This window comes from Erythrolamprus reginae, chromosome 11 (genome assembly GCF_031021105.1).
Source record: "Erythrolamprus reginae isolate rEryReg1 chromosome 11, rEryReg1.hap1, whole genome shotgun sequence".
In the NCBI taxonomy this organism is placed as follows: domain Eukaryota; kingdom Metazoa; phylum Chordata; class Lepidosauria; order Squamata; family Dipsadidae; genus Erythrolamprus; species Erythrolamprus reginae.
The window spans coordinates 2,087,501-2,106,639 of NC_091960.1; the positions used below are offsets into that span (position 1 = coordinate 2,087,501).

At 44.3% G+C, this 19,139-nt stretch overlaps 2 protein-coding genes across 4 annotated transcripts in view; both read left to right on the forward strand.

Annotated features, from left to right (window-relative positions):
- SARS2 (seryl-tRNA synthetase 2, mitochondrial) overlaps positions 1-4,278 on the forward strand; it is a 16,345-nt gene extending 12,067 nt beyond the window's left edge. Inside the window, exons 14-17 of one of the 2 annotated variants that reach the window (XR_011560236.1) lie at positions 1,264-1,356; positions 1,517-1,582; positions 3,395-3,784; positions 3,907-4,278. Coding sequence is in view for 1 of the 2 variants with exons in the window: in XM_070763679.1 (XP_070619780.1) it covers positions 1,264-1,356; positions 1,517-1,582; positions 3,395-3,544 (309 nt within the window). In the remaining variant the exon portion in view is untranslated. Of the gene's footprint in view, positions 1-1,263; positions 1,357-1,516; positions 1,583-3,394 lie in introns of both variants that reach the window. The other variant, XM_070763679.1, reaches the window with a different exon arrangement.
- Positions 4,279-5,802: 1,524 nt separating this feature from the next.
- CCER2 (coiled-coil glutamate rich protein 2) lies at positions 5,803-15,558 on the forward strand. 2 transcript variants are annotated; one of them, XM_070764536.1, is made up of 6 exons: positions 5,803-6,139; positions 10,816-10,862; positions 11,575-11,668; positions 12,404-12,472; positions 13,116-13,993; positions 14,855-15,558. In XM_070764536.1, exons 1-6 carry the CDS (start codon positions 6,094-6,096, stop codon positions 14,936-14,938), a joined length of 1,218 nt encoding a protein of 405 aa, XP_070620637.1. In that variant the 5' UTR covers positions 5,803-6,093; the 3' UTR covers positions 14,939-15,558. The 2 variants fall into 2 exon arrangements, with proteins under 2 accessions (XP_070620637.1, XP_070620638.1); XM_070764537.1 differs by having other exon boundaries at positions 13,116-13,849.
- The last annotated feature ends 3,581 nt before the right edge of the window (positions 15,559-19,139 follow it).

Consider the following 19,139-nt stretch of genomic DNA (forward strand, 5'->3'; position numbering starts at 1 on the left):
ACGTTGAGTCTTCTCTGGAGAATTCACCTGTCTTGTTCTTAGTGAAGAACTCACCATCTCTGGTGTCGTCTGCTGGATTAAATCGAGGCCCATTTTTCAATAGAATGAATGAAGGAGCTGGAAGGGGCCTTGAAGGCCTTCTAGTCCAGCCCCCCTGCTCAAGCAGGAGAACTTTCTGTCGGTGACTACTTCAGCTTCAACCACAACAACACAAGAGCACACAACAGATTTAAACTTAATATTAACTTGACTGTAAAAAATATGACTTCAGTAACCGAGTTGTCGAAGCGTGGGACTCATTACTGGACTCCATAGTGTCATCCCCAAACCCCCAACACTTTACTCTTAAATTATCTACGGTTGACCTCTCCAGATTCCTAAGAGGTCAGTAAGGGGCGAGTCCAAGTGCACTAGAGTGCCTTCCGTCCCCTGTCCTATTGCTCTCCTATATCTCCTATATCTTTCTTCTATTCCTATATCTCTTCTTCTATTCTTTCATTGAGATGTTCTATTCCTATATCTTCTATTCTATTATTTCTTAGATATATTTTACTATGAGTATCTCCTCTATAACCTTCATCGTGTGTTTTACTATGTGTATATAGATATATACCCACTAAAACCCTCATTGTGTATTGGACAAAATAAATAAATAAAATAAAATAAACTTATAACAGTGATGGCAAACGTATGGCACGGGTGCCACAGGTGGCACGCGGAGCCAAATCTGCTGGCATGCGAGCCGTTGCCCTAGCTCAGCTCCAACGTGCATGTGTGTGCCGGCCAGCTGATTTTTGGCTCGCACTGAGGCTCTGGAAGGGCGTTTTTGGCTTCCAGGGAGCCTCCAGGAGGATGGGCGAGGGCGTTTTTACGCTCCCCTGGCTCCAGGAGGGCAAAACACGAGCCTACTGGGCCCACCAGAAGTTGGGAAACAGGCCATTTCCAGCCTCCAGAGCACCTCCGGGGTGGAGCTGTTTTTGCCCTCCCCTGGCATTCAATTATGCCGCCCATCTCGCTGGGTGCTTTCCGAGAGTGATTGTAAAACACTGAGAACACTAAAAAAAGGGTTTTTTAGAAAAAGTAGATAGGAAAGGAACTGCGACGTAGATAAGAATGTTTCTGATGGTTCCGACGTCCGTTTCTAAGAAAAGAATTCTAATTCTGCCTAAATCAAGATGGAGGTGGCATTGTTTCTTTGGGGTTTGCCCATCGTGTTGCTAGCCCTCATCGTCTTTTATTTTCCTTTCCCCCTCCCTTCTCCAGATCTCCAGCCTCTCTAATTGCACCGATTTCCAGTCGCGGCGGTTGAACATCATGTACTACGACGAGAAAGAACAGCTCAGATTTGCGCATACGGTAAGCTCGTTCCAGGGAGTCCCTTGTGGGGGAGGAGAATCCCCGGAATAAAAAGGGTGGGGGGCTGCAGAGGGACAAAACACCCTCTTGATGCTTTTTTGCCCTCTGGGGAAATCTTGGGGTCGATGTGTAGGGCCTCCAAACATTTGTGCCTTCGCAGGTTAACGGAACCGCTTGTGCAATTCCTCGGATGCTGATTGCCATCCTGGAGTCCAACCAACTCAAGGTTTGTTTGGGGGGGGGGGTTGCTTTGCATAGGCTCCAGAATATGTCAGTTTTGCCCAATCTGGCTCCTTCTGGGTGCAGTGGAACTACGATTCCCAGAATTCCTAGCCAGCAAGGGAAAAGAGATGCTTTGGGTGTATGTGTGTGTGTGAAAACAGGGAGCTTCCTCCCAGTGAAAACAGTGAGGACATTAACAAGGGTGTGGATTTGATTGAAATCAAGTTGGTTGAAATTATGATCAAAATCGGGGGTCTCCAAACTTGGGAACTTTTTTTAAAAAAAATTTTATTTACTGGATTTGTATGCCGCCCCTCTCCGCAGACTTGGGGCGGCTAACAACAGTGACAAAAAACCAGCATGTAACAATCCAATACTAAACAACTAAAAAAAACCTTATTATAAAACCAAACATACATACAAACATACCATGTGTAAATTGTAAAGGCCTAAGGGGAAAGAATATCTCAGTTCCCCCATGCCTGACGGGCAGAGGTGGGTTTTAAGAAGCTTACGAAAGGCAAGGAGGGTGGGGGCAATTCTAATCTCTGGGGGGAGTTGGTTCCAGAGGGCCGGGGCCGCCACAGAGAAGGCTCTTCCCCTGGGTCCTGCCAAACAACATTGTTTAGTCGACGGGACCCGGAGAAGGCCGACTCTGTGGGACCTAACTGGTCGCTGGGATTCGTGCAGCAGAAGGCGGTCCCTGAGATATTCTGGTCCAGTGCCATGAAGGGCTTTATAGGTCATAACCAACAGTTTGAATTGTGACCGGAAACTGATCAGCAGCCAATGCAGACTGCGGAGTGTTGGTGTGACATGGGCATATTTGGGAAAGCCCATGACTGCTCTCGCAGCTGCATTCTGCACGATCTGAAGTTTCCGAACACTTTTCAAAGGTAGCCCCATGTAGAGAGCATTACAGTAATCGAACCTCGAGGTGATGAGGGCATGAGTGACTGTGAGCAATGAGTCCCGGTCCAGATAGGGCCGCAACTGGTGCACCAGGAGAACCTTTAAGACTTGTGGACTTCAACTCCTGGCTTTTGAAGTCCGCATATCTTAAAAATTGCCAGGGTTGGAGAACCCTGATCTAAATCGCTAATAAAAAGGTTTGGTTTAAATCAGCTCGGTTTAAATCACCATATTTAAAGAGCAGCCGTCATTCTCTTGTCCCACCGCGGCTCCTCCTCTCACCCGCTGTTGACTCACCGTCACCGATGGTCCCAATATTGCGGAATATTAATATACAGCCTCATGCTACATAACGAAGCTCCATTTCATGCTCCATGAATAAACTAGTAATGTATCTTAAATAGAAAACTATCTTTAGATATATTTTTTACCCCAAAAGCATTTTATTAAAACAAATTTATTTTATTGATTTTAAAAAATCCGATTAATGAATCACTGTTAGGATGCTTTCTCCTTAATTCCAAGTTGCTTCTCTCTTTGATATGAGTTTCCAATCGTTTCTCCTCCTGCTTTCTGGTGCTTTGGAGACTTATTGATTGATTGATTGATTGATTGATTGATTGATTGATTGATTGGATTTGTATGCCGCCCCTCTCTGGAGATTCGGGGCGGCTAACAGCAATAAAAAGACAGCGTATAACAATAATCCAATACTAAAAACAATTAAAACCCATTATAATAAAAAAGCAAACATACATACAGACATACCATGCGTAAAATTGTAAAGGCCTAGGAGGAAAGAGTATCTCAATTCCCCCATGCCTGGCGGCAGTGGTGGGTTTTAAGAAGCTTACGAAAGGCACACGTCCTCTTCTTTTGACCACAACTTCTCCTTTTCGCCCAGGATGGCAGCGTTCGGATCCCAGCGGTCCTGCAGCCTCTGATGGGCGCTGAGGTCATCCACAAACCTAGCCACACCCCGTTAAGATACATTGGTCCCAACCAGGCCAAGAAAGGGAAGAAACCAATCTTGGAGAAGCCCTGGAAGACTTAGGAGGAGCGAGGACCCTACGTTAGGGGCCGGAATATCTCCACGAAACGGGGGCAGGCCCTCCTGAAGAGCAAAAGTGCCACTTCTAACTCACACTGGCAAGCTGGAGAGGCCTTCGAGGTGACATGTGGCATGGGCTTCCCCTGCAGAAGTCACAGATGGGGAAAGATATTTACATGCGCCGTTCTATTTTGGGGTGGGGTCCTTCTCCCCTTTTCTGCTGTCTGGCGTCTTCCAGAAATGGTCCACCAACCCAGGGGCGGGCAAAGTTGGCTCTTCTAGGACATGTGGACTTCAATTCCCAGAATTCCTGAGCCAATCATGCTAACTCAGGAATTCTGGGAGTTGAAGTCCACAAGTCATAGAAGAGCCAACTTTGCCTATCCTTGCACCAACCCAACCAGCAGGGCCTCTTTTCAGCGGAGGCGTCTCTTCAAGGAACCGTCTCTTCTACCCAACCGTCTCTTCTGCCCTACTCCGCACCCAGGTCTCGCCGGTTCCTCCCTGAAGGATGGAGACTTATTTTTGGGAGTGGGACGTCCCAGGCGTAGGGAGCAGAAGGGTTATTTCAAACTCACGTTTTCTTTTTGAATGCTGCACATGTCCAGTGTTCGCTCTTTCCTGTCCCTTGAAATTCGGCAATTTTGCAAAGGGCCTGCGTCTCAAATCCCAATAGGATTTATTTAATTTGACCGGGAAGGAGAGGGCTAGAAATAAACATTTGTAAATAAATAAAAGAATTGGGGGTGATCTTTTCACTGGCTTCTTTTTTTGGGGGGGGGGGGGGGGGGGAAACACTGTTCTATATTACAGAAATTATATACCAAAACCACATTTCTTATCATTTGATCAAAAATTCCTTTCTTCTTTTGTCACTCCCAATCTATTTTTTTCTATCCTCTCTCAAAATCCTCTCTGTCTTTCATCAACTCCTCCTCCTACCTACTTGCCCCTTCACTCCTCTACCTCTCTCCTTTTCTTCCTCCCATCCTCTCAAACCTTTCCAGAGTGTCTCCCCTCTCAAATTTGCAGACTGATATTGTATAAACTCCTTTAATTATTCCCTAAAGAAAAGGGGGAAAAAATATTTATGACTTTCTAAAACTTCAGTAGGTCTTTTAAGCTACATACCGTATATAAACGCTAAAAAAAGACACATCTCCAGTAAAATAATTCACTGGCTTCTATTGTGGTCTTGTTCCATCTGGATCCTTTCAAAAATGAGCTTTCTCGGGGTTGGGGATGAGCCCCCTGGGTTTTTCTCCCGCCCCTCCAGACCCATTTTGGGGAGAATCACCATCTGCTAGGGGTGTGCCCCTGTGTTTTCCTGCAACTCCAGCTGTTGCACGATCTCTCCAGCCAGTTCCGCCCGACAGCTGTCGTCCTCTTGCGCAACAAGTTGGTTGCACACTACCCTGCTCGGTGCGTGACTTGAGAACAAAGGGCCTGTGGCAAACGGACGGTCAACAGGTGCAGCTGGTCGGGATGAAGGGGGCAGCCTGGAACGGAAACCACTCTTCTCATAAGCTTGTCTGGAGCAAAAGAGAATTGTAGCTTAATTGGGTTAGCAGATGTGGAACTTTATGGGTGCCTGTAGGTATATATCAGGTCCCACAGAGTCAGCCTTCTCCGGGTCCCGTCGACTAAACAATGCCATCTGGCGGGACCCAGGGGAAGAGCCTTCTCTGTGGCGTCCCCAGCCCTCTGGAATCAACTCCCCCCAGAGGCCTATCTATGTCACCAGGCATGGGGGGAATAACTATCCCTTCCCCCCCCCACCTTTTTTCCTGACATATATGAGAATGGTGTGATTGTGCAGTAATATCTGTGGGTTTTAAATTTTCTTTTTTAATTTAAATTGGATTTGTACTCTGTATATTGTATTGTTGTGAGCCGCCCCGAGTCTTCGGAGAGGGCAGCATACAATTCTAATTAATAATAATAATAATAATAATAATATATGGTCACCCAGAGGTGAGCTGCTAAGGTGGAACGATGAGGTGTGCTCGCCCCCGTGGCTCTGAGTGCTGGCGCAGTCCAGCACAATTCCGCTACTGTGGTCTTGTTCCATCTGGATCCTTTCAAAAATGAGCTTTCTCTGTGTTGGGGATGAGCCCCCTGGGTTTTTCTCCCGCCCCTCCAGACCCATTTTGGGGGGAATCACCATCTGCTAGGTGTGTGTGTGTGTCTCATTAGCACTGGTATAAAGACACCCCCCCCAACAACCTTCTGTTTAGGAGCAGGTGACATCACTTCCTTCCCGGCCTCCTCCTTAGCATTCCCCCCTCCCCTTTCTCCAAAGTCCTTTTCTCATGCGACTCCGCTCAGTTCCACCTGCAAAGGAGCCGTCCCTCCTCCCCACCCAAGGACGTTCGTTCGCCGGGCTGCTGCAAGGGCTCGCTTTGCAGGGGGGTTTCTTTCTCCCCCCCACCAAACTCCCTCTTTTGGTTCTTTTCGTGGTCTCCTTTCCTTCTCCCACTGAACCCCCCCCCCCTCCGTGCCCCGTGGACCAAGGAAAGCAGTCATCTTTTTGCTGGGGATCGTTCTGAGCGATGATTTCTCTGGAAGCCTGGCTTCTCCTCTTTTTCCTCGGTCAAGGTAAGGAGTCCCATCCCTTCCTTTTCCCCCGTCAGCTCTCCATCCTCGAGAAAGGTGAGAGTGCGAGGTCTTCTCCAAAGTCATTCTTTTTTTTAATGTCTTCTGATCTTGCTCCATTTGGAAACATAGAAACATAGAAGTCTGACGGCAGAAAAAGACCTCATGGTCCATCTAGTCTGCCCTTATACTATTTTCTGTATTTTATCTTAGGATGGATCTATGTTTATCCCAGGCCTGTTTAAATTCAGTTCCTGTGGATTGACCAACCACGTCTGCTGGAAGTTTGTTCCAAGGATCTACTACTCTTTCAGTAAAATAATATTTTCTCATGTTGCTTTTGATCTTTCCCCCAACTAACCTCAGATTGTGTCCCCTTGTTCTTGTGTTCACTTTCCTATTAAAAACACTTCCCTCCTGGACCTTATTTAACCCTTTAATATATTTAAATGTTTCGATCATGTCCCCCTTTTTCCTTCTGTCCTCCAGACTATACAGATATATATTTAAAGTACTTAAGCAGCCCCAATGCAGCCCGCTGGGGTGGTAGTGGTGGTTAGTTTCTTCTTGAACTTCAAATTGCAGATCGGCCAAGGAACTTGGATGGTCTCCAGTTATCTGGGTTTTGATGCTTCCCAGGACAGGCATAATTTTTGCCTGAAGGTAGCAAAACCAGGATGCTTTTCACAATGGACGGTCCGTTCCTCCTTTGGTAGATCTCAAGTGTATTTCTATTTATCCTTGAAAGGAAATAATAATCCAACTGGAAAATGTGTTTTAAAGGAATAAAAGAGTGGGAAAGGGACCTTAGAGGTCTTCTAGACCAGAGGTCTTCCCAACCTTGGCAACTTGAAGATATCTGGACGAATGCTGGCTGGGGAATTCTGGGAGTTGAAGTCCAGATATCTCCAAGTTGCCAAGGTTGGGAAACAGTGTTCTAGACCAACCCAATGCTCAAGCAGGAGATTCTATACCGTTGTTTAATCTCTCCTTTAAAGACCTTCTATCAGAGTTAAAATGTGCCTTATTTCAGTTTTCTTTCTCGATGTGTGTTACCTTCTCACTACGGGGCTGTAAGCCTTAGAATCATAAAGCTGGGAGGGACCGCGGAGGTCTCCTTGTCCGACCCCACCTGGCCAAAGAGAGCCTTCTCTTACCTGTGCCCAGATACTGCTGGGGATAGTAGGAGTTCGAGTCCGCTCTACTTAAAAACAGCAGGATATTGGCGAAGGCTGGCCCTGGTCATTTTGCTTTCTTTCATTCCAACGAAACCAACTAAACACAGTAATCCTGCATAGCTTTGAAACTAGGAGGTGATGATCAGGTCTACCCACTTTTTAAAAAACCCTTTCTGTCCGACTGACCCTCAAACCTCTCCCGATCTCCTCCTTGTACGCTGCTCACCCTTCCCACGTTGCATTAATTAATTACTTAATTAATGCAAAAATAAAAAATAAAAATGGAAAGCTTTTTTAAAAAATCAGCTTATAAATTGCAACAATTATTTTTTGTGATTTATAAGCCAATTTCTTTTTTAAAAAAACCTTTCCATTTTTTTTCAAACTCACTAACCCCCATTCCTTTTGTTCCCTGTCTTTCCCTGGGTCTTTAAAAAAAAAAACCCACCTCCTTTCTAAAATGCCATGCGGAGTATCTAGGATGAGACCAAGCTGTTATATTGGTAGCAGGGTTGATTCATCACACCACCCTTCCGCTAAATAAAGCAAGTATTCCTTTAGATTCGGGGTTCGTCCCGAATGAAGGCGGAGTCATGCTTGGACCGAGCGCTGCGCCAGCCGTGGTCTTCGGAACTTGGCTGGGATGTCAATTCCAAGGATTTCAGCACCCTGGAGAGCGGCACCTTTGGGTGCCAAGGAGGCTGAGACTTCAAAATCCTGCTTTTATTCCCCCCTCCCTAACCAGGCATCATCATCATCATCATCATTATTATTATTATTATCATCATCATCATTATTATTATTATTATTATCATCATCATCTCATTATCAGCCTTATCATCATCATTATTATTATTATTATTATTATCATCATCATCATCTCATTATCAGCCTTATCATCATCATTATTATTATTATCATCATCATCATCATCTCATTATCAGCCTTATCATCATCATCATCATTATTATTATTATTATTATTATTATTATTATTATTATTATTTTAAAGCCCTCTCTCAGCCCTCTCTTTTCCGTTCCTGAAATACTTGGGCTCGCTGCCTGGGTTTTGGCAAGAGACCAGCTGCATTTTGTAGCATGAAAGTTGGCCAAAAAGGCTGGATGGATTTTTTGGGGCAATGCAGTGTGTTGGTTAGTTGTAATGGGAGACCGGTCGGTGTGATGTACACATTATTTTGGGGCATCGGCGGCTCTTCCACAGCAGGCATTCCATCCCAGTTATAAAGGTGGTTTTTTTTAAAGGATAAATCAGGATTTCTGAGAGCAGATCCGTTTTTAAATAAAACAATTGGGGGAATTGTTCTCTCGTGTCTTTAGTTTTTTAGCAACTGCTGTGGTCTAAAAGGAAAGCACTTTAAACAGGCATATCGTAATCACTGGAAAGGATGACCTACTTTTATAGTTCCCTATTGGTGGAATTTAAATCATAAGGGAAATTAATTTTGCATTTTCAGGGGTATTTTTTCCTGATGCTTACAGCATGCCCTTCCAAAAGCAGATGTGTTGCCCTGATATTGCTTTTTCTTTTAAAGGTAATTCATAAATAAATGGTCTAAATAAGCCCAATTTCTGTCTTCTCTATCGTTGTTTTACATCTGTTGTCAACCTTGGTGACTTTAAGATGGGTAGACTTTGGCTCCCAGAATTCCCCAGTTTGCATGCCTGGACTTCAGTTCCCAGAATTCCCTAGCTAGCATGGTTGGACTTCAGCTCCCAGAATCCCCCAGTTTGCATGCCTGGACTTCAGTTCCCAGAATTCCTTGGGCAGTCTGCTTTAACCTGTGAAGATTTCAACTCCCAGAATTCCCCAACCACCCACTATTGTTGAAGAATTCTGGGAGATTCACCAAGTTTGAGAAAGAAATACTGGGTGGGGAATTCTGGGAGTTGAGGTCCACAAGTCTTAAGAGTTGCCAAGTTTGGAGACTCCTGCTATAGAGAGAGACCCAAGACCCAGCGTTCAGCCCTCTCAATGATTAGGGCTCAATGGTACAGAAAGCCTCCAGTTTCCACCTTCACATCTGCAAAACCTAAAGCCGTGAGTCCAGAGTTGAGAAAGATCAAGGAATTTGACTCCGCGCCAAGCAAATACTGTCCCTATATTCCTCGAATTTGGCAGCCGGTCCATAAGAGCTGAGATGGCCAGGAGGGTGTTTAGGAGGCAGCAATAGTGATCAACTTCCGAGTTTCGTATTCACATCAGGATTGAGCTCCTGAAATGAAGGTGGGCATCAACTTTCCCCCACCCCAAATAAATAAATTCTAAACTCATGCAAACCAGTAAAGACCAGGAACCAGCCAACAGGAAGAGAGTTAACTGGGATGAGGAAGGAAGGAGGGAGGGAGGGTTACATGATGGATGTGTTTTCTTCACTCTGTTATTTTTTTCAAATATTTTTTTTGGAAGGCTGTTATGCAGTCTCTAGCATTATGTAAGTCTTATGTAAGACAGACCGGCACACCTGAAAAACCGAAGACCTGCTGTCTGTCTGTCTTCCTGAGCTGTTACAGGCTCAGCTCTCTGTGCCAGAAGGGAGGGGTAGAAAAATCCCCCCCCCCCCCGAGATTATTAACCCCATAATGACAAATCTTCTTCGCAACAGATTAATGAAAAGAAGGACCATCGGAGATAAGATAGCAGTCTTCCAATATCTCAGGAGTGGCCCCAAAGAAAAGGGAGTCAAGCTATTCTCCAAAGCACCTGAGGGTAGAACAAGAAGCAATGGGGGGAAACTAAACAAGGAGAGAAGCAACTTAGAACTAAGGAGAAATTTCCTGACAGAACAGTTGATCAGTGAAACAGAAGTTGCGAATGCTCCAACACTGGAAGTTTTTAAGCAGATGTTGAATAAACATCTGTCTGAAGGTAGTGTAGGGTTTCCTGCCTAAGTAAGGGGTTCGACTAGAAGACCTCCAAGACCCCCTCCAATTCTGTTGTTATTATTATTGTTTTTATTGTTTTTATTATTGTTTGTTATTATTATTGTTTATTATTATTATTATTACTTATTATTATTATTATTATTATTATTATTATTATTATTATAATTATAAAACCTCCCTTCCCTTTAGCTATTAATGGTGGTTTTTACAGAATTACAGAATAACAAGACATGGAAGGGGACTTGAAGGTCTTCTAGTCCAACCCCCTGTGACTTATTTTAAAAACCAGCAGTGGCTCTGGTGAAGGCGACATCAGGAGGGGCTGGGAAAGAGTTGTTTAAGATTGCATCAGTCACGGGACAGCGAGGGAGGCAGTGCGTCAAATTTTAAAGAAGGAAATAATAAATTTTAAGACATATTCACTGCTATTCCAACTGGAAAGGAGCTTTGTTTAACCCCCTGCTGATAGTGGCTCGAGGCTGGTCCCAAGTGCGAAACCCAGCAAGCTAAAACAGAGCGCTGTGTTTTTTGCTACTGGCATTTAGGCATCTTTGAATAGTTGACAGGCCATAATGTTTTCTCTTTTTTCCTTCCCCAGCCTTTCCACTACCGGTACCTACTCAGCTGTCCAAGGAGGATGAAACGGTAAAGGGATGGGGGAAAGGGAGAGTGAAGGCCATGCAGCTAGTCCTCAAGACCAGCCACAAAAAGAATGGTTACTTATTGGGGTTTAAACTGTCTTTTATATTGTTTTTAGATGTTGTGAGCCGCCCAAAGTCCGAAAGGAGTTGGGCGGCTTATACATTAAATTAATAAATAAATAATAAATAAACGAGACCGGAATTGAGCCCAACATGTGTTGTTAAGTGAGACACTTGCAACTTTTGTCCGGTATTACAATTTTTCTTACCAGCCAGTAGCTCAATGTTTCCCAACCTTGGCAACTTGGAGATATTTGGACTTCAACACCCAGAATCCCCCAGCCAGCATTTGCTGGCTGGGGGATTCTGGGAGTTGAAGTCCAAATATCTCCAAGTTGCCAAGGTTGGGAAACACTGGTGTAGCTGACCAACATCTTGCCATCGGTACTGCATACCTGACCATATGAATGGAGTGTTTTTTTAATGGCCAGATGCCTTTCCTGTTGCCAATGCGGAGTTTTGTTCAGCGCAAAGAGAGAGAAATACCTGCCTTTACCTAGGATCAAACTCACAGCCTCTTGATGAGGAGGAAACAGCGCCACCTCTAGGCCACCGCACCACACTGCACGGTGCATCTGGCTTCCCCATTGAAAAGAGGCCTTCCAAAGAGCTTCCAGGGCCACTAACGTCCCGCCTCCTTCTCATTTCCTGGCCAGGTGATTAAATGCATCTCTGAAATCTTAGCGGACACCCTGTCCAGATCCAGCCCGATGCCGGTGACCAGGGACTGCATGAAGGTCCTGAGGGAGGGTAAGTGGACTTCAGACTTCAGCCATTCATAACATTCATCGGCCAGGGGCCCCAAGAGCTAATGGCCCCAAGCCTGGCAGTATAGATGAGTCTTAAGACACTTGCAGAAGACGAGAAGGGTGGGGGGCAGTGCGAATCTCCGGGGGGGAGCTGATTCGAGAAGACGGGGGCCATCACAGAGAAGGCTCTTCCCTTAGGCCCCACCAAATGGCATTGTCCAATCGATGGGACCTGGAGAAGGCCAACTGTGGCCTTCATTCAGAGTATAAGACGCACTATGAATTTTCAGCCTCTTTTAGGGAGGAAAAAGATACATCTTATACTCCAAAAAATACAGTAAATCTAAGGGCTAATGTTACATAGAAACATAGAAGATTGACGGCAGAAAAAGACCCCCTGGTCCTTCTAGTCTGCCCTTATACTATTTCCCGTATTTTATCTTAGGAGGGATCTATGTTTATCCCAGGCATGTTTAAATTCAGTGACTGTAGATTTAACCAACCACGTCTGCTGGAAGTTTGTTCCAAGCATCTACTACTCTTTCAGTCAAATAGTATTTTCTGCCGTCAATCTTATATGTTTCTATGTTTCTTATCTGACCGTCCCTTTGCCCGGTCTCCCAAGGTCTTTCCCACCTTCTCTTGCCTCAACGCTGCGCGCTACGAGTTTGCTTGCGTTTCTGTGTGTGCACGTACATTTGTTACTCTGAGAGTGTTAACACAAGGTCCATTTCAGACGACAGAGTCCTGACGATGCTCCACCATCGGCACCTGCTGATGGAGTTGGAGGAACTCGCCCATCAAGGTAAGCAAGGCAATTCTTGACTTGGGCCCTTTGCTAGGTGAAGGTGGAAGGAAGGTAAGTGGGTCCTTTGAGGCTGGTATCTTGGGTCCACTTGGGCCTGGGTGTCTCGGGGAGGGGGATTCGGGAGCTGCAATCTGGACCACTACCTTTCTCCTGGCAAAGAACCCAGTGGAAATTCTACCTTTGTTCTGGAAAGGAATCCATTGAGGTTCTGCCTTTCTTCTAGAAAAGAATCCAGTGGACGTTTTACCACTGGCTAGATAATAGAAGTAGAAATTAGGAGATGAAAGATTATTACTCTGTTTAAGAAAACGATGGTGATGATTATACATAAATCAACAAAATTATTACCATTATTATTATTATGTATAAGTAATTTGACTCAGACGATGCACTGTTCATTAAACACTTAATATGTATAGTAAAGAAAAATGCATACATTAAAAAATAATAACAATAGGAAGAGGTAGCAAAGAAGATAAGGATAAATAATGCTACTACAGCCATACTACATGGGTAAATATGCAGACTGTGGGAATTCCAGGATTCGGAACTGGCAGAAGGGAAATAATTTTCCCAGTGATTTTTTTTTTACTTTTAATGTTTACTTTTTTCTTCTTCAATGTTTTCTATTCATTTCCAGAAAATACAAAGCATCTCCTGGCCCAGGAATCGAACCACAATTCTCAGGAAGAAAAGCAACAAGGAGAACTCAAGAAGAGGGACGGGCCTGCCCAACAGAAGGAAGCTGTCCCCGAGGAGGTTGAAGAGCACGCTGGCGAAAAGAAAGAAGAAGAGGAGGAAGAAGCGACGATGAAGAAGGATGAGAAAACTAAAAAAACCAAGGAGATAATCGACGTCTCCCATGAGGAAGATCTTCGAGAGGCTTTGAAGGAACGGGATGAAGAAGAAGAAGAGGAGGAGGAGGAAGAAGAGGAGGGAGAAATAAAGAGGAGGGCTTCTTCAGAGACATGGCATTCCAAGGAATATTTTGGCCACGTCAAGAAGAGAGGTTCGAGGCCGCCCCAGATCCGAAAGGGAATGCTTCGGGGAGACGACGAAAGGCAGGAAACGGGCAGGAATCGCCTCAGCATGGATGAGGAAGAAAGTGAGGACACCTCAGAAGAAGAGGAGGAGAAGAAGAAATACCACCATGGAGGACACAGCGAGGATGAGAAGTGGGAGGGAGAAGAGAGGAGATCCGCCGTGGCCAAGCGGGTGGCGGAGAAAACCAGCGACGAGGAGACAGCTCAGTTTGAAGAGGAGGAACGAGAGAAGGGCCTCCAAAGCTCCAAGTCCAAGGCCCACCTCCACAAAGCGTGGAAGAAGTCATGGCAGGAAGAAGCGGAGGAGGGAGAGGAAGAGGACCACAGCAAGGTGAGACACAACCACCACCGCCATCCATTGGGTGACTTGGACCTCAAGAAGAGATATGGGAAGGATCAGGTGGATCGGAGGGGCAGGCACCACTCGAGAGAGGAGGAAGAGGAGGAGGAGGAAAAGGATGCCAGGCGGAGGAAGGTTGGTATCAAGGAAGGTTGAGGACCTATATCAGCTGGTTTGATTAAAAAAAAAAGGCTTCAGATCCAGTTTTGATGGCTTTTGCTTTAAAAAGGAAGGAAGGTTGGAAGGGAGGGAGGGGGAAGGAAAGGAAGGTTAGAAGGAAGGAGGGAAGGAAGGGGAAGGAAAGGAGGGAAGAGAAGAGAAAGGAGCTGGGAAGATCTAGGAGGAAGCGAAGATTTAGGCTTCTCAAAAGCATTTCTTCTAAATATGGGTCCTTTAGCATAACAGTATCCAACCTTCATGATTTTAAAACTTGTGGACTTCAACTCCCAGAATTCCCAAGGAGCCATGCTGGCTGGGGAATTCTGGGAGTTGAAGTCCACTCATCTTATTAGCTCATTAGCAAGATAGCTAGGGAATTCTGGGACTTGCAGTCCAACCCATCCTATAAGTTCATTAGCTTAATAGCTAGGGAGTTCTGGGAGTTGCAGTCTACCTCATCTTATAAGTTCATTAGCACACTAGCTAGGGAGTTCTGGGAGTTTAACGCATTCTGGGAGTTCATTAGCATGATAGCTTTTAGGAGCCAATTGCCAGCCTGGGATTTGCTTCACAACTGTGGCCAAAAATGCTCATATAAACTCGGCCACGTCTCAGTTAACAACTTATTTGCTTAACGATGCAAATTCCAATGACCGCCGTACGTTGAGAACTGCCTCTATCTTGACATTGCCTAAAAGGTGTTTCCCAACCTTGGCCACTTGAAGATATTTGGAATTGAAGTCCGGGCATCAGCACATGGAGATGACATAAATTGGGCGCATGCCAGATAGTTCCTCTTTTGTCTTTTTAATCGAACATTATTTTCTTTCCCTTCAGGCTCCCGAGACGGAGAAACTGGAAGAGATTGAGCGGGAGTTGGAGTGGGCCGCTCACAAGCTAGAAGAGCTGAAGACGGGTTAAATCCTGGGGGCGTCTCAGGAGCTGGGGAGGGTGGGAGAAATTCCAGCTATCGAGTAGACCCCCCCCCTTCTCCTTTCTCTGCGACCCTTGTAATCAGCTTGGCTTCAGACTGTTAAAACTCAAATTTTCCCCTTGCTTACAACGATAATAAAAGAGGATATTTGTAGCTCAGGTTTGAACGGTGGAATCCCGGGAGCTGTCTGAGCTCGGAGGTTTTCTCGCAGACGTTTCGCCACCCAACTAGGGAACATCATCAATGCTAGAAGGGAGTAGGGTATGCGGAGAGGAGGAAGAGGACGACGGTGGGGTCCTCAGTGGTCTCTGAGCTTGGTGGGCTTTTTGCAGGCATTTTATGACCCAGCTAAGTAACACCATCAGTACTGAAAGAGAATGGAGTTTGTTTTCTTTTTTAAAGAAATAATCTTTTCTACATATAAAAATAGAAAGAAAAGAAAAACAATTTAAACAAACAGAACATGCGAAGAAAAAAAGAAAGAAAACTGAAAGAAAATGGACAGATAGATCAGCATATAAACTTAAACATATAAAACGTATTCAGTTTCGGCGGCATTTTATATATGCAGAGTTATTTGCTCATCATCAATAAATATTTTCTTTCACTACATACATACATACATACATATATTTATTTGTTATATAGAAGATACAATTTGTCAACCATATTGTTGACTATCCCTATCAAGCGACCTAATCTTAGGTATTTGTATCTAGTATGCGGAATTGTGTGTTTGTTTTCTTTAGTTCTGTATATTATATTATTGTTATTATTATTATTTTATTATTATTATTATTATTATTAATAATAATAATTATATTTGTATGCCGCCCCTCTCCGCAGATTCGGGGCGGCTCACAGCAGTGATAAAACAGTATACAATGGCAAATCTAATATTAAGTCTAAAATAACAATTTTACATTAAAAACCTAAAAAAAACCTTATAATAATAATAATAATAATAATAATAATAATTTATTAGATTTGTATGCCGCCCCTCTCCGAAGAATCGGGGCGGCTCACAACAAGCGATAAAACAATATTGTACAGGCACAATATAAAAACATACACACAAACATTCCATACATAAAACTACATAGGCAAGGGGAGATGTCTTAGTTCCCCCATGCCTGACGGCAGGCAGAGGTGGGTTTTAAGAAGTTTACGAAAGGCAAGGAGGGTGGGGGCAGTCCTAATCTCCGGGGGGAGCTGGTTCCAGAGGGTCAGGGCCGCCACAGAGAAGGCTCTTGCCCTGCGTCCCGCCAACCGACAATGTTTAGTCGACGGGACCCGTCGTATTCATTTTGGATATTTCTGAGGAATAATAATAATTCATTTAATTTATTATGGTTTTGTTTTTAGGGGTTTTATGGATGTTTTTAGGGGTTTTATGTTCCATCGATTTATGGTGCATTATTTCTATATTTTCATTTTATTTGGGTATGAAAGGAAGGAGTTTGTTTTCTGTTTGAATTTAAGAGGTTTGCAGTGTCAGTGTTGGATTCTCGTGGAGTGTTTCGTGTGAGACCCCTGATGCTCTTTGAGCTTCTTGCAGGTGTTTCAGGGCCCTGCTAGGTAACATTATCAGTGCTAGAAGGGAGGAAGGGTCTGTTTCTTGATAGTTCCTTGATAAGGAAAAAAACTGAGAAAACTGAAGTATCATGTCCTAATTAATGAAAGGTGACTAAGAGTAGGAACAGCCTAAAATGTATATTGCCTAACAGGTTTTTTTTGTTATTATATAAGAAATTGGAGTAATTATTTTTGTTCAGATGTCAAATGTTAAGGAGATAGGCATTGGTTAAACTATGTATACCGAAACTGTAAAATTGTAATATAACTTAAAATTAATGGTATTTTCTTTTTCTGATTCATGTGATTGGAGAGAAAAATTAAAAAAAAAATCTTTACCCACGATAAGGTTAAAAGAATTTGGGAAGAGGAATGACCAACATTGTATTGCATTTTTATTGTTGTATGCCACCCTGAGGCCCGAGGGAATGGGTGGCATAGAACAGTGTTTTTCAACCAGTGTGCCGTGAGACATGGTCAGGTGTGCCGCGAAGCTCAGAGAGAGAAAGAAAACAAGAGAGAGAGAGAAAGAAAGCAAGAGAGAGAGAAAGAAAGAGAGAAAGAGAGAGAGAGAAAGAGAGACAAAAAGAAAACAAGAGAGAGGAAGAAAGAGAGAAAGAAAGACAGAGAAAGCAAGAGAGAAAAATGACAGAGAGAAAGAAAGAGAGAGAAAGAGAACAAGAGATAGAAAGAAAGCAAGGGAGAGAGCAAGAGATAGAAAGAAAGAAAAAAAGAAAGAAAGAGAGGGAGGGAAGGTGGGAGAGAAAGACAGGGAGGGAGGAAGAGCAAAAAAGAGGAAGGAAGGAAGAGAGAGAGAAAGAGGGATGGAGAGAGAGAGAAAAAGAAGGGAGAGAAAGAAGGAGGGAGAGAGAAATAGAGCGAAAGGGAGGAAGAGAGAAAAAATTTTGTCCAAACTTTTTTTAGCTGCCCCCCCCCAATGTGCCCCAGGGTTTTGTAAATGTAAAAAATGTGCCGTGGCTCAAATCACTGGCATAGAAGTCAAAATTAATTAAATTAAACTAAAACATTGAATTACAGCCTAATCAAAGAATGACCAAAACACTCCCACTAACACTGAGAAGACAAGCCATTTGTATATAGACAGACAGCAAAAACTACTCTCTTCTAGAACTGATGACACCACCTAGCTGGGTCATGAAATGTTAAGAAAACATCCAAGCCCAGAGAACACCAAGGGATGCACAGACCTCCTGCTCCTCTCCACATATCCTGATGTTGTTACCTAGTTGGGTAATGAAACGGCCTAAAAAAAGCTCAGAACGCTCCAAGGAACCAAGAAATATCCACCTGGCTCGCCTTTTGACACGAAACAGGGAGTTCTTTACTTCCCAGGTGAAGAGCTCAATCTGGCTACTCAAGACTGTTCTGGGAACGTTTTGTTCCAAACCTCTTTCTCCACTGACCGCTAGCCTCAGATCCTTTGCTTTGATCGTCTCCTAAAAGCTTAGTGCTATCCATGTATTTTGTTCTCTTTTATTTTTTTTTCAAATTGGCTGATGGACAAATTTGCATTGCGACTTTTCTACGTCGCAATTCCAGGGAGGGTCCATAGAAATGCAATTAATCAATAAATAAACAGGGACAAAGGCTCTTTTTCTGTATTGTGCATCAAGATTTGGAAAAAAAAAATCAGTGTTTTTCACTTCTGGCCTCTTGAAGATGGGTGGGTTTCGACTCCCCAAATCCCCCAGCCGGCACGGATTGAAATCCACCCGTTATTTAAGTTGCCACGGGTGAAGAAAAAAATAAAAACTTTTGGTGAAACGAACAGGGCCTCCCATAATTTTACATTTCCACTCGCCGTAGAGGCGACCTGGGGCATCTCGAGCCTTTTGCCGTCGTGAGCTTGCCTTTTTCCCGGCAACTGCTGCGGTCGTCCAGCTGCGCCGTTGCGTCCGATGTGTTTTGAATCTGCACACACTGCAAATAAAAATAATTGCCTAAGACGACGCTTGCTGCGTCCGTTTGTGAGCTGGGGGTTTTTTGGGTCCTCTGAAAACAGCTGACCCGTTGTGGTCCGGCGTCCAGTGAGTCCATCTCTCTCTTAAGTTGTTTTTGGCTTCTGCTTTTACGCATCACTTTAAGTGGGATGTGTCCCTGCCTCCCAGTTAGAAATTACTTTGGTCTAGTGGTGAATGAAGGCGCCAGGTTAGAAAACGGGAGACAGGGAGTTATAGTTCTGCCTTAGGCGCGAAAGCTGGATTTGTGACTTGGGGCCGGTTGCCAGGAGATTGTGAGTTCTAGTCCCACCGTAGGCATGAAAGATGGCTGGGTGAGTTTAGGCCAATCACCAGGAGACACTGAGTTCTAGTCTGGCCTTAAACATAGAAGCATAGAAGTTTGACTCTTTCCTTCCTTGTTCCTCTCTCCTCCCTCTCTTTTCCTTCCTTCCCTTCCTTCTTCCTTCCTTCCTTCCCTCTTCCCTGTCTTCCTTCCATCCTTCCCTTCCTTCTTCCCTGTCTTTCTTTCTTCCTTCCCTTCCTGTCTTCCTTCCTTCCTCTGAGTCTCTCTTTCTCTCTCACCCTAAACAGAAACATAGAGACCTAGAAGATTGACGGCAGAAAAAGACCTCCTGGTCCATCTAGTCTGCCC

What these genes read in the sequence shown, in the direction of transcription:
- CCER2 (XM_070764536.1), top strand. Translation starts at nt 6,094, where the DNA reads ATGATTTCTCTGGAAGCCTGGCTTCTCCTCTTTTTCCTCGGTCAAG. An exon ending in CCTCTTTTTCCTCGGTCAAG is followed by an intron (nt 6,140 to 10,815) that starts GTAAGGAGTCCC and finishes TTCCTTCCCCAG; the next exon opens with CCTTTCCACTACCGGTACCT. An exon ending in GGAGGAACTCGCCCATCAAG is followed by an intron (nt 12,473 to 13,115) that starts GTAAGCAAGGCA and finishes ATTCATTTCCAG; the next exon opens with AAAATACAAAGCATCTCCTG.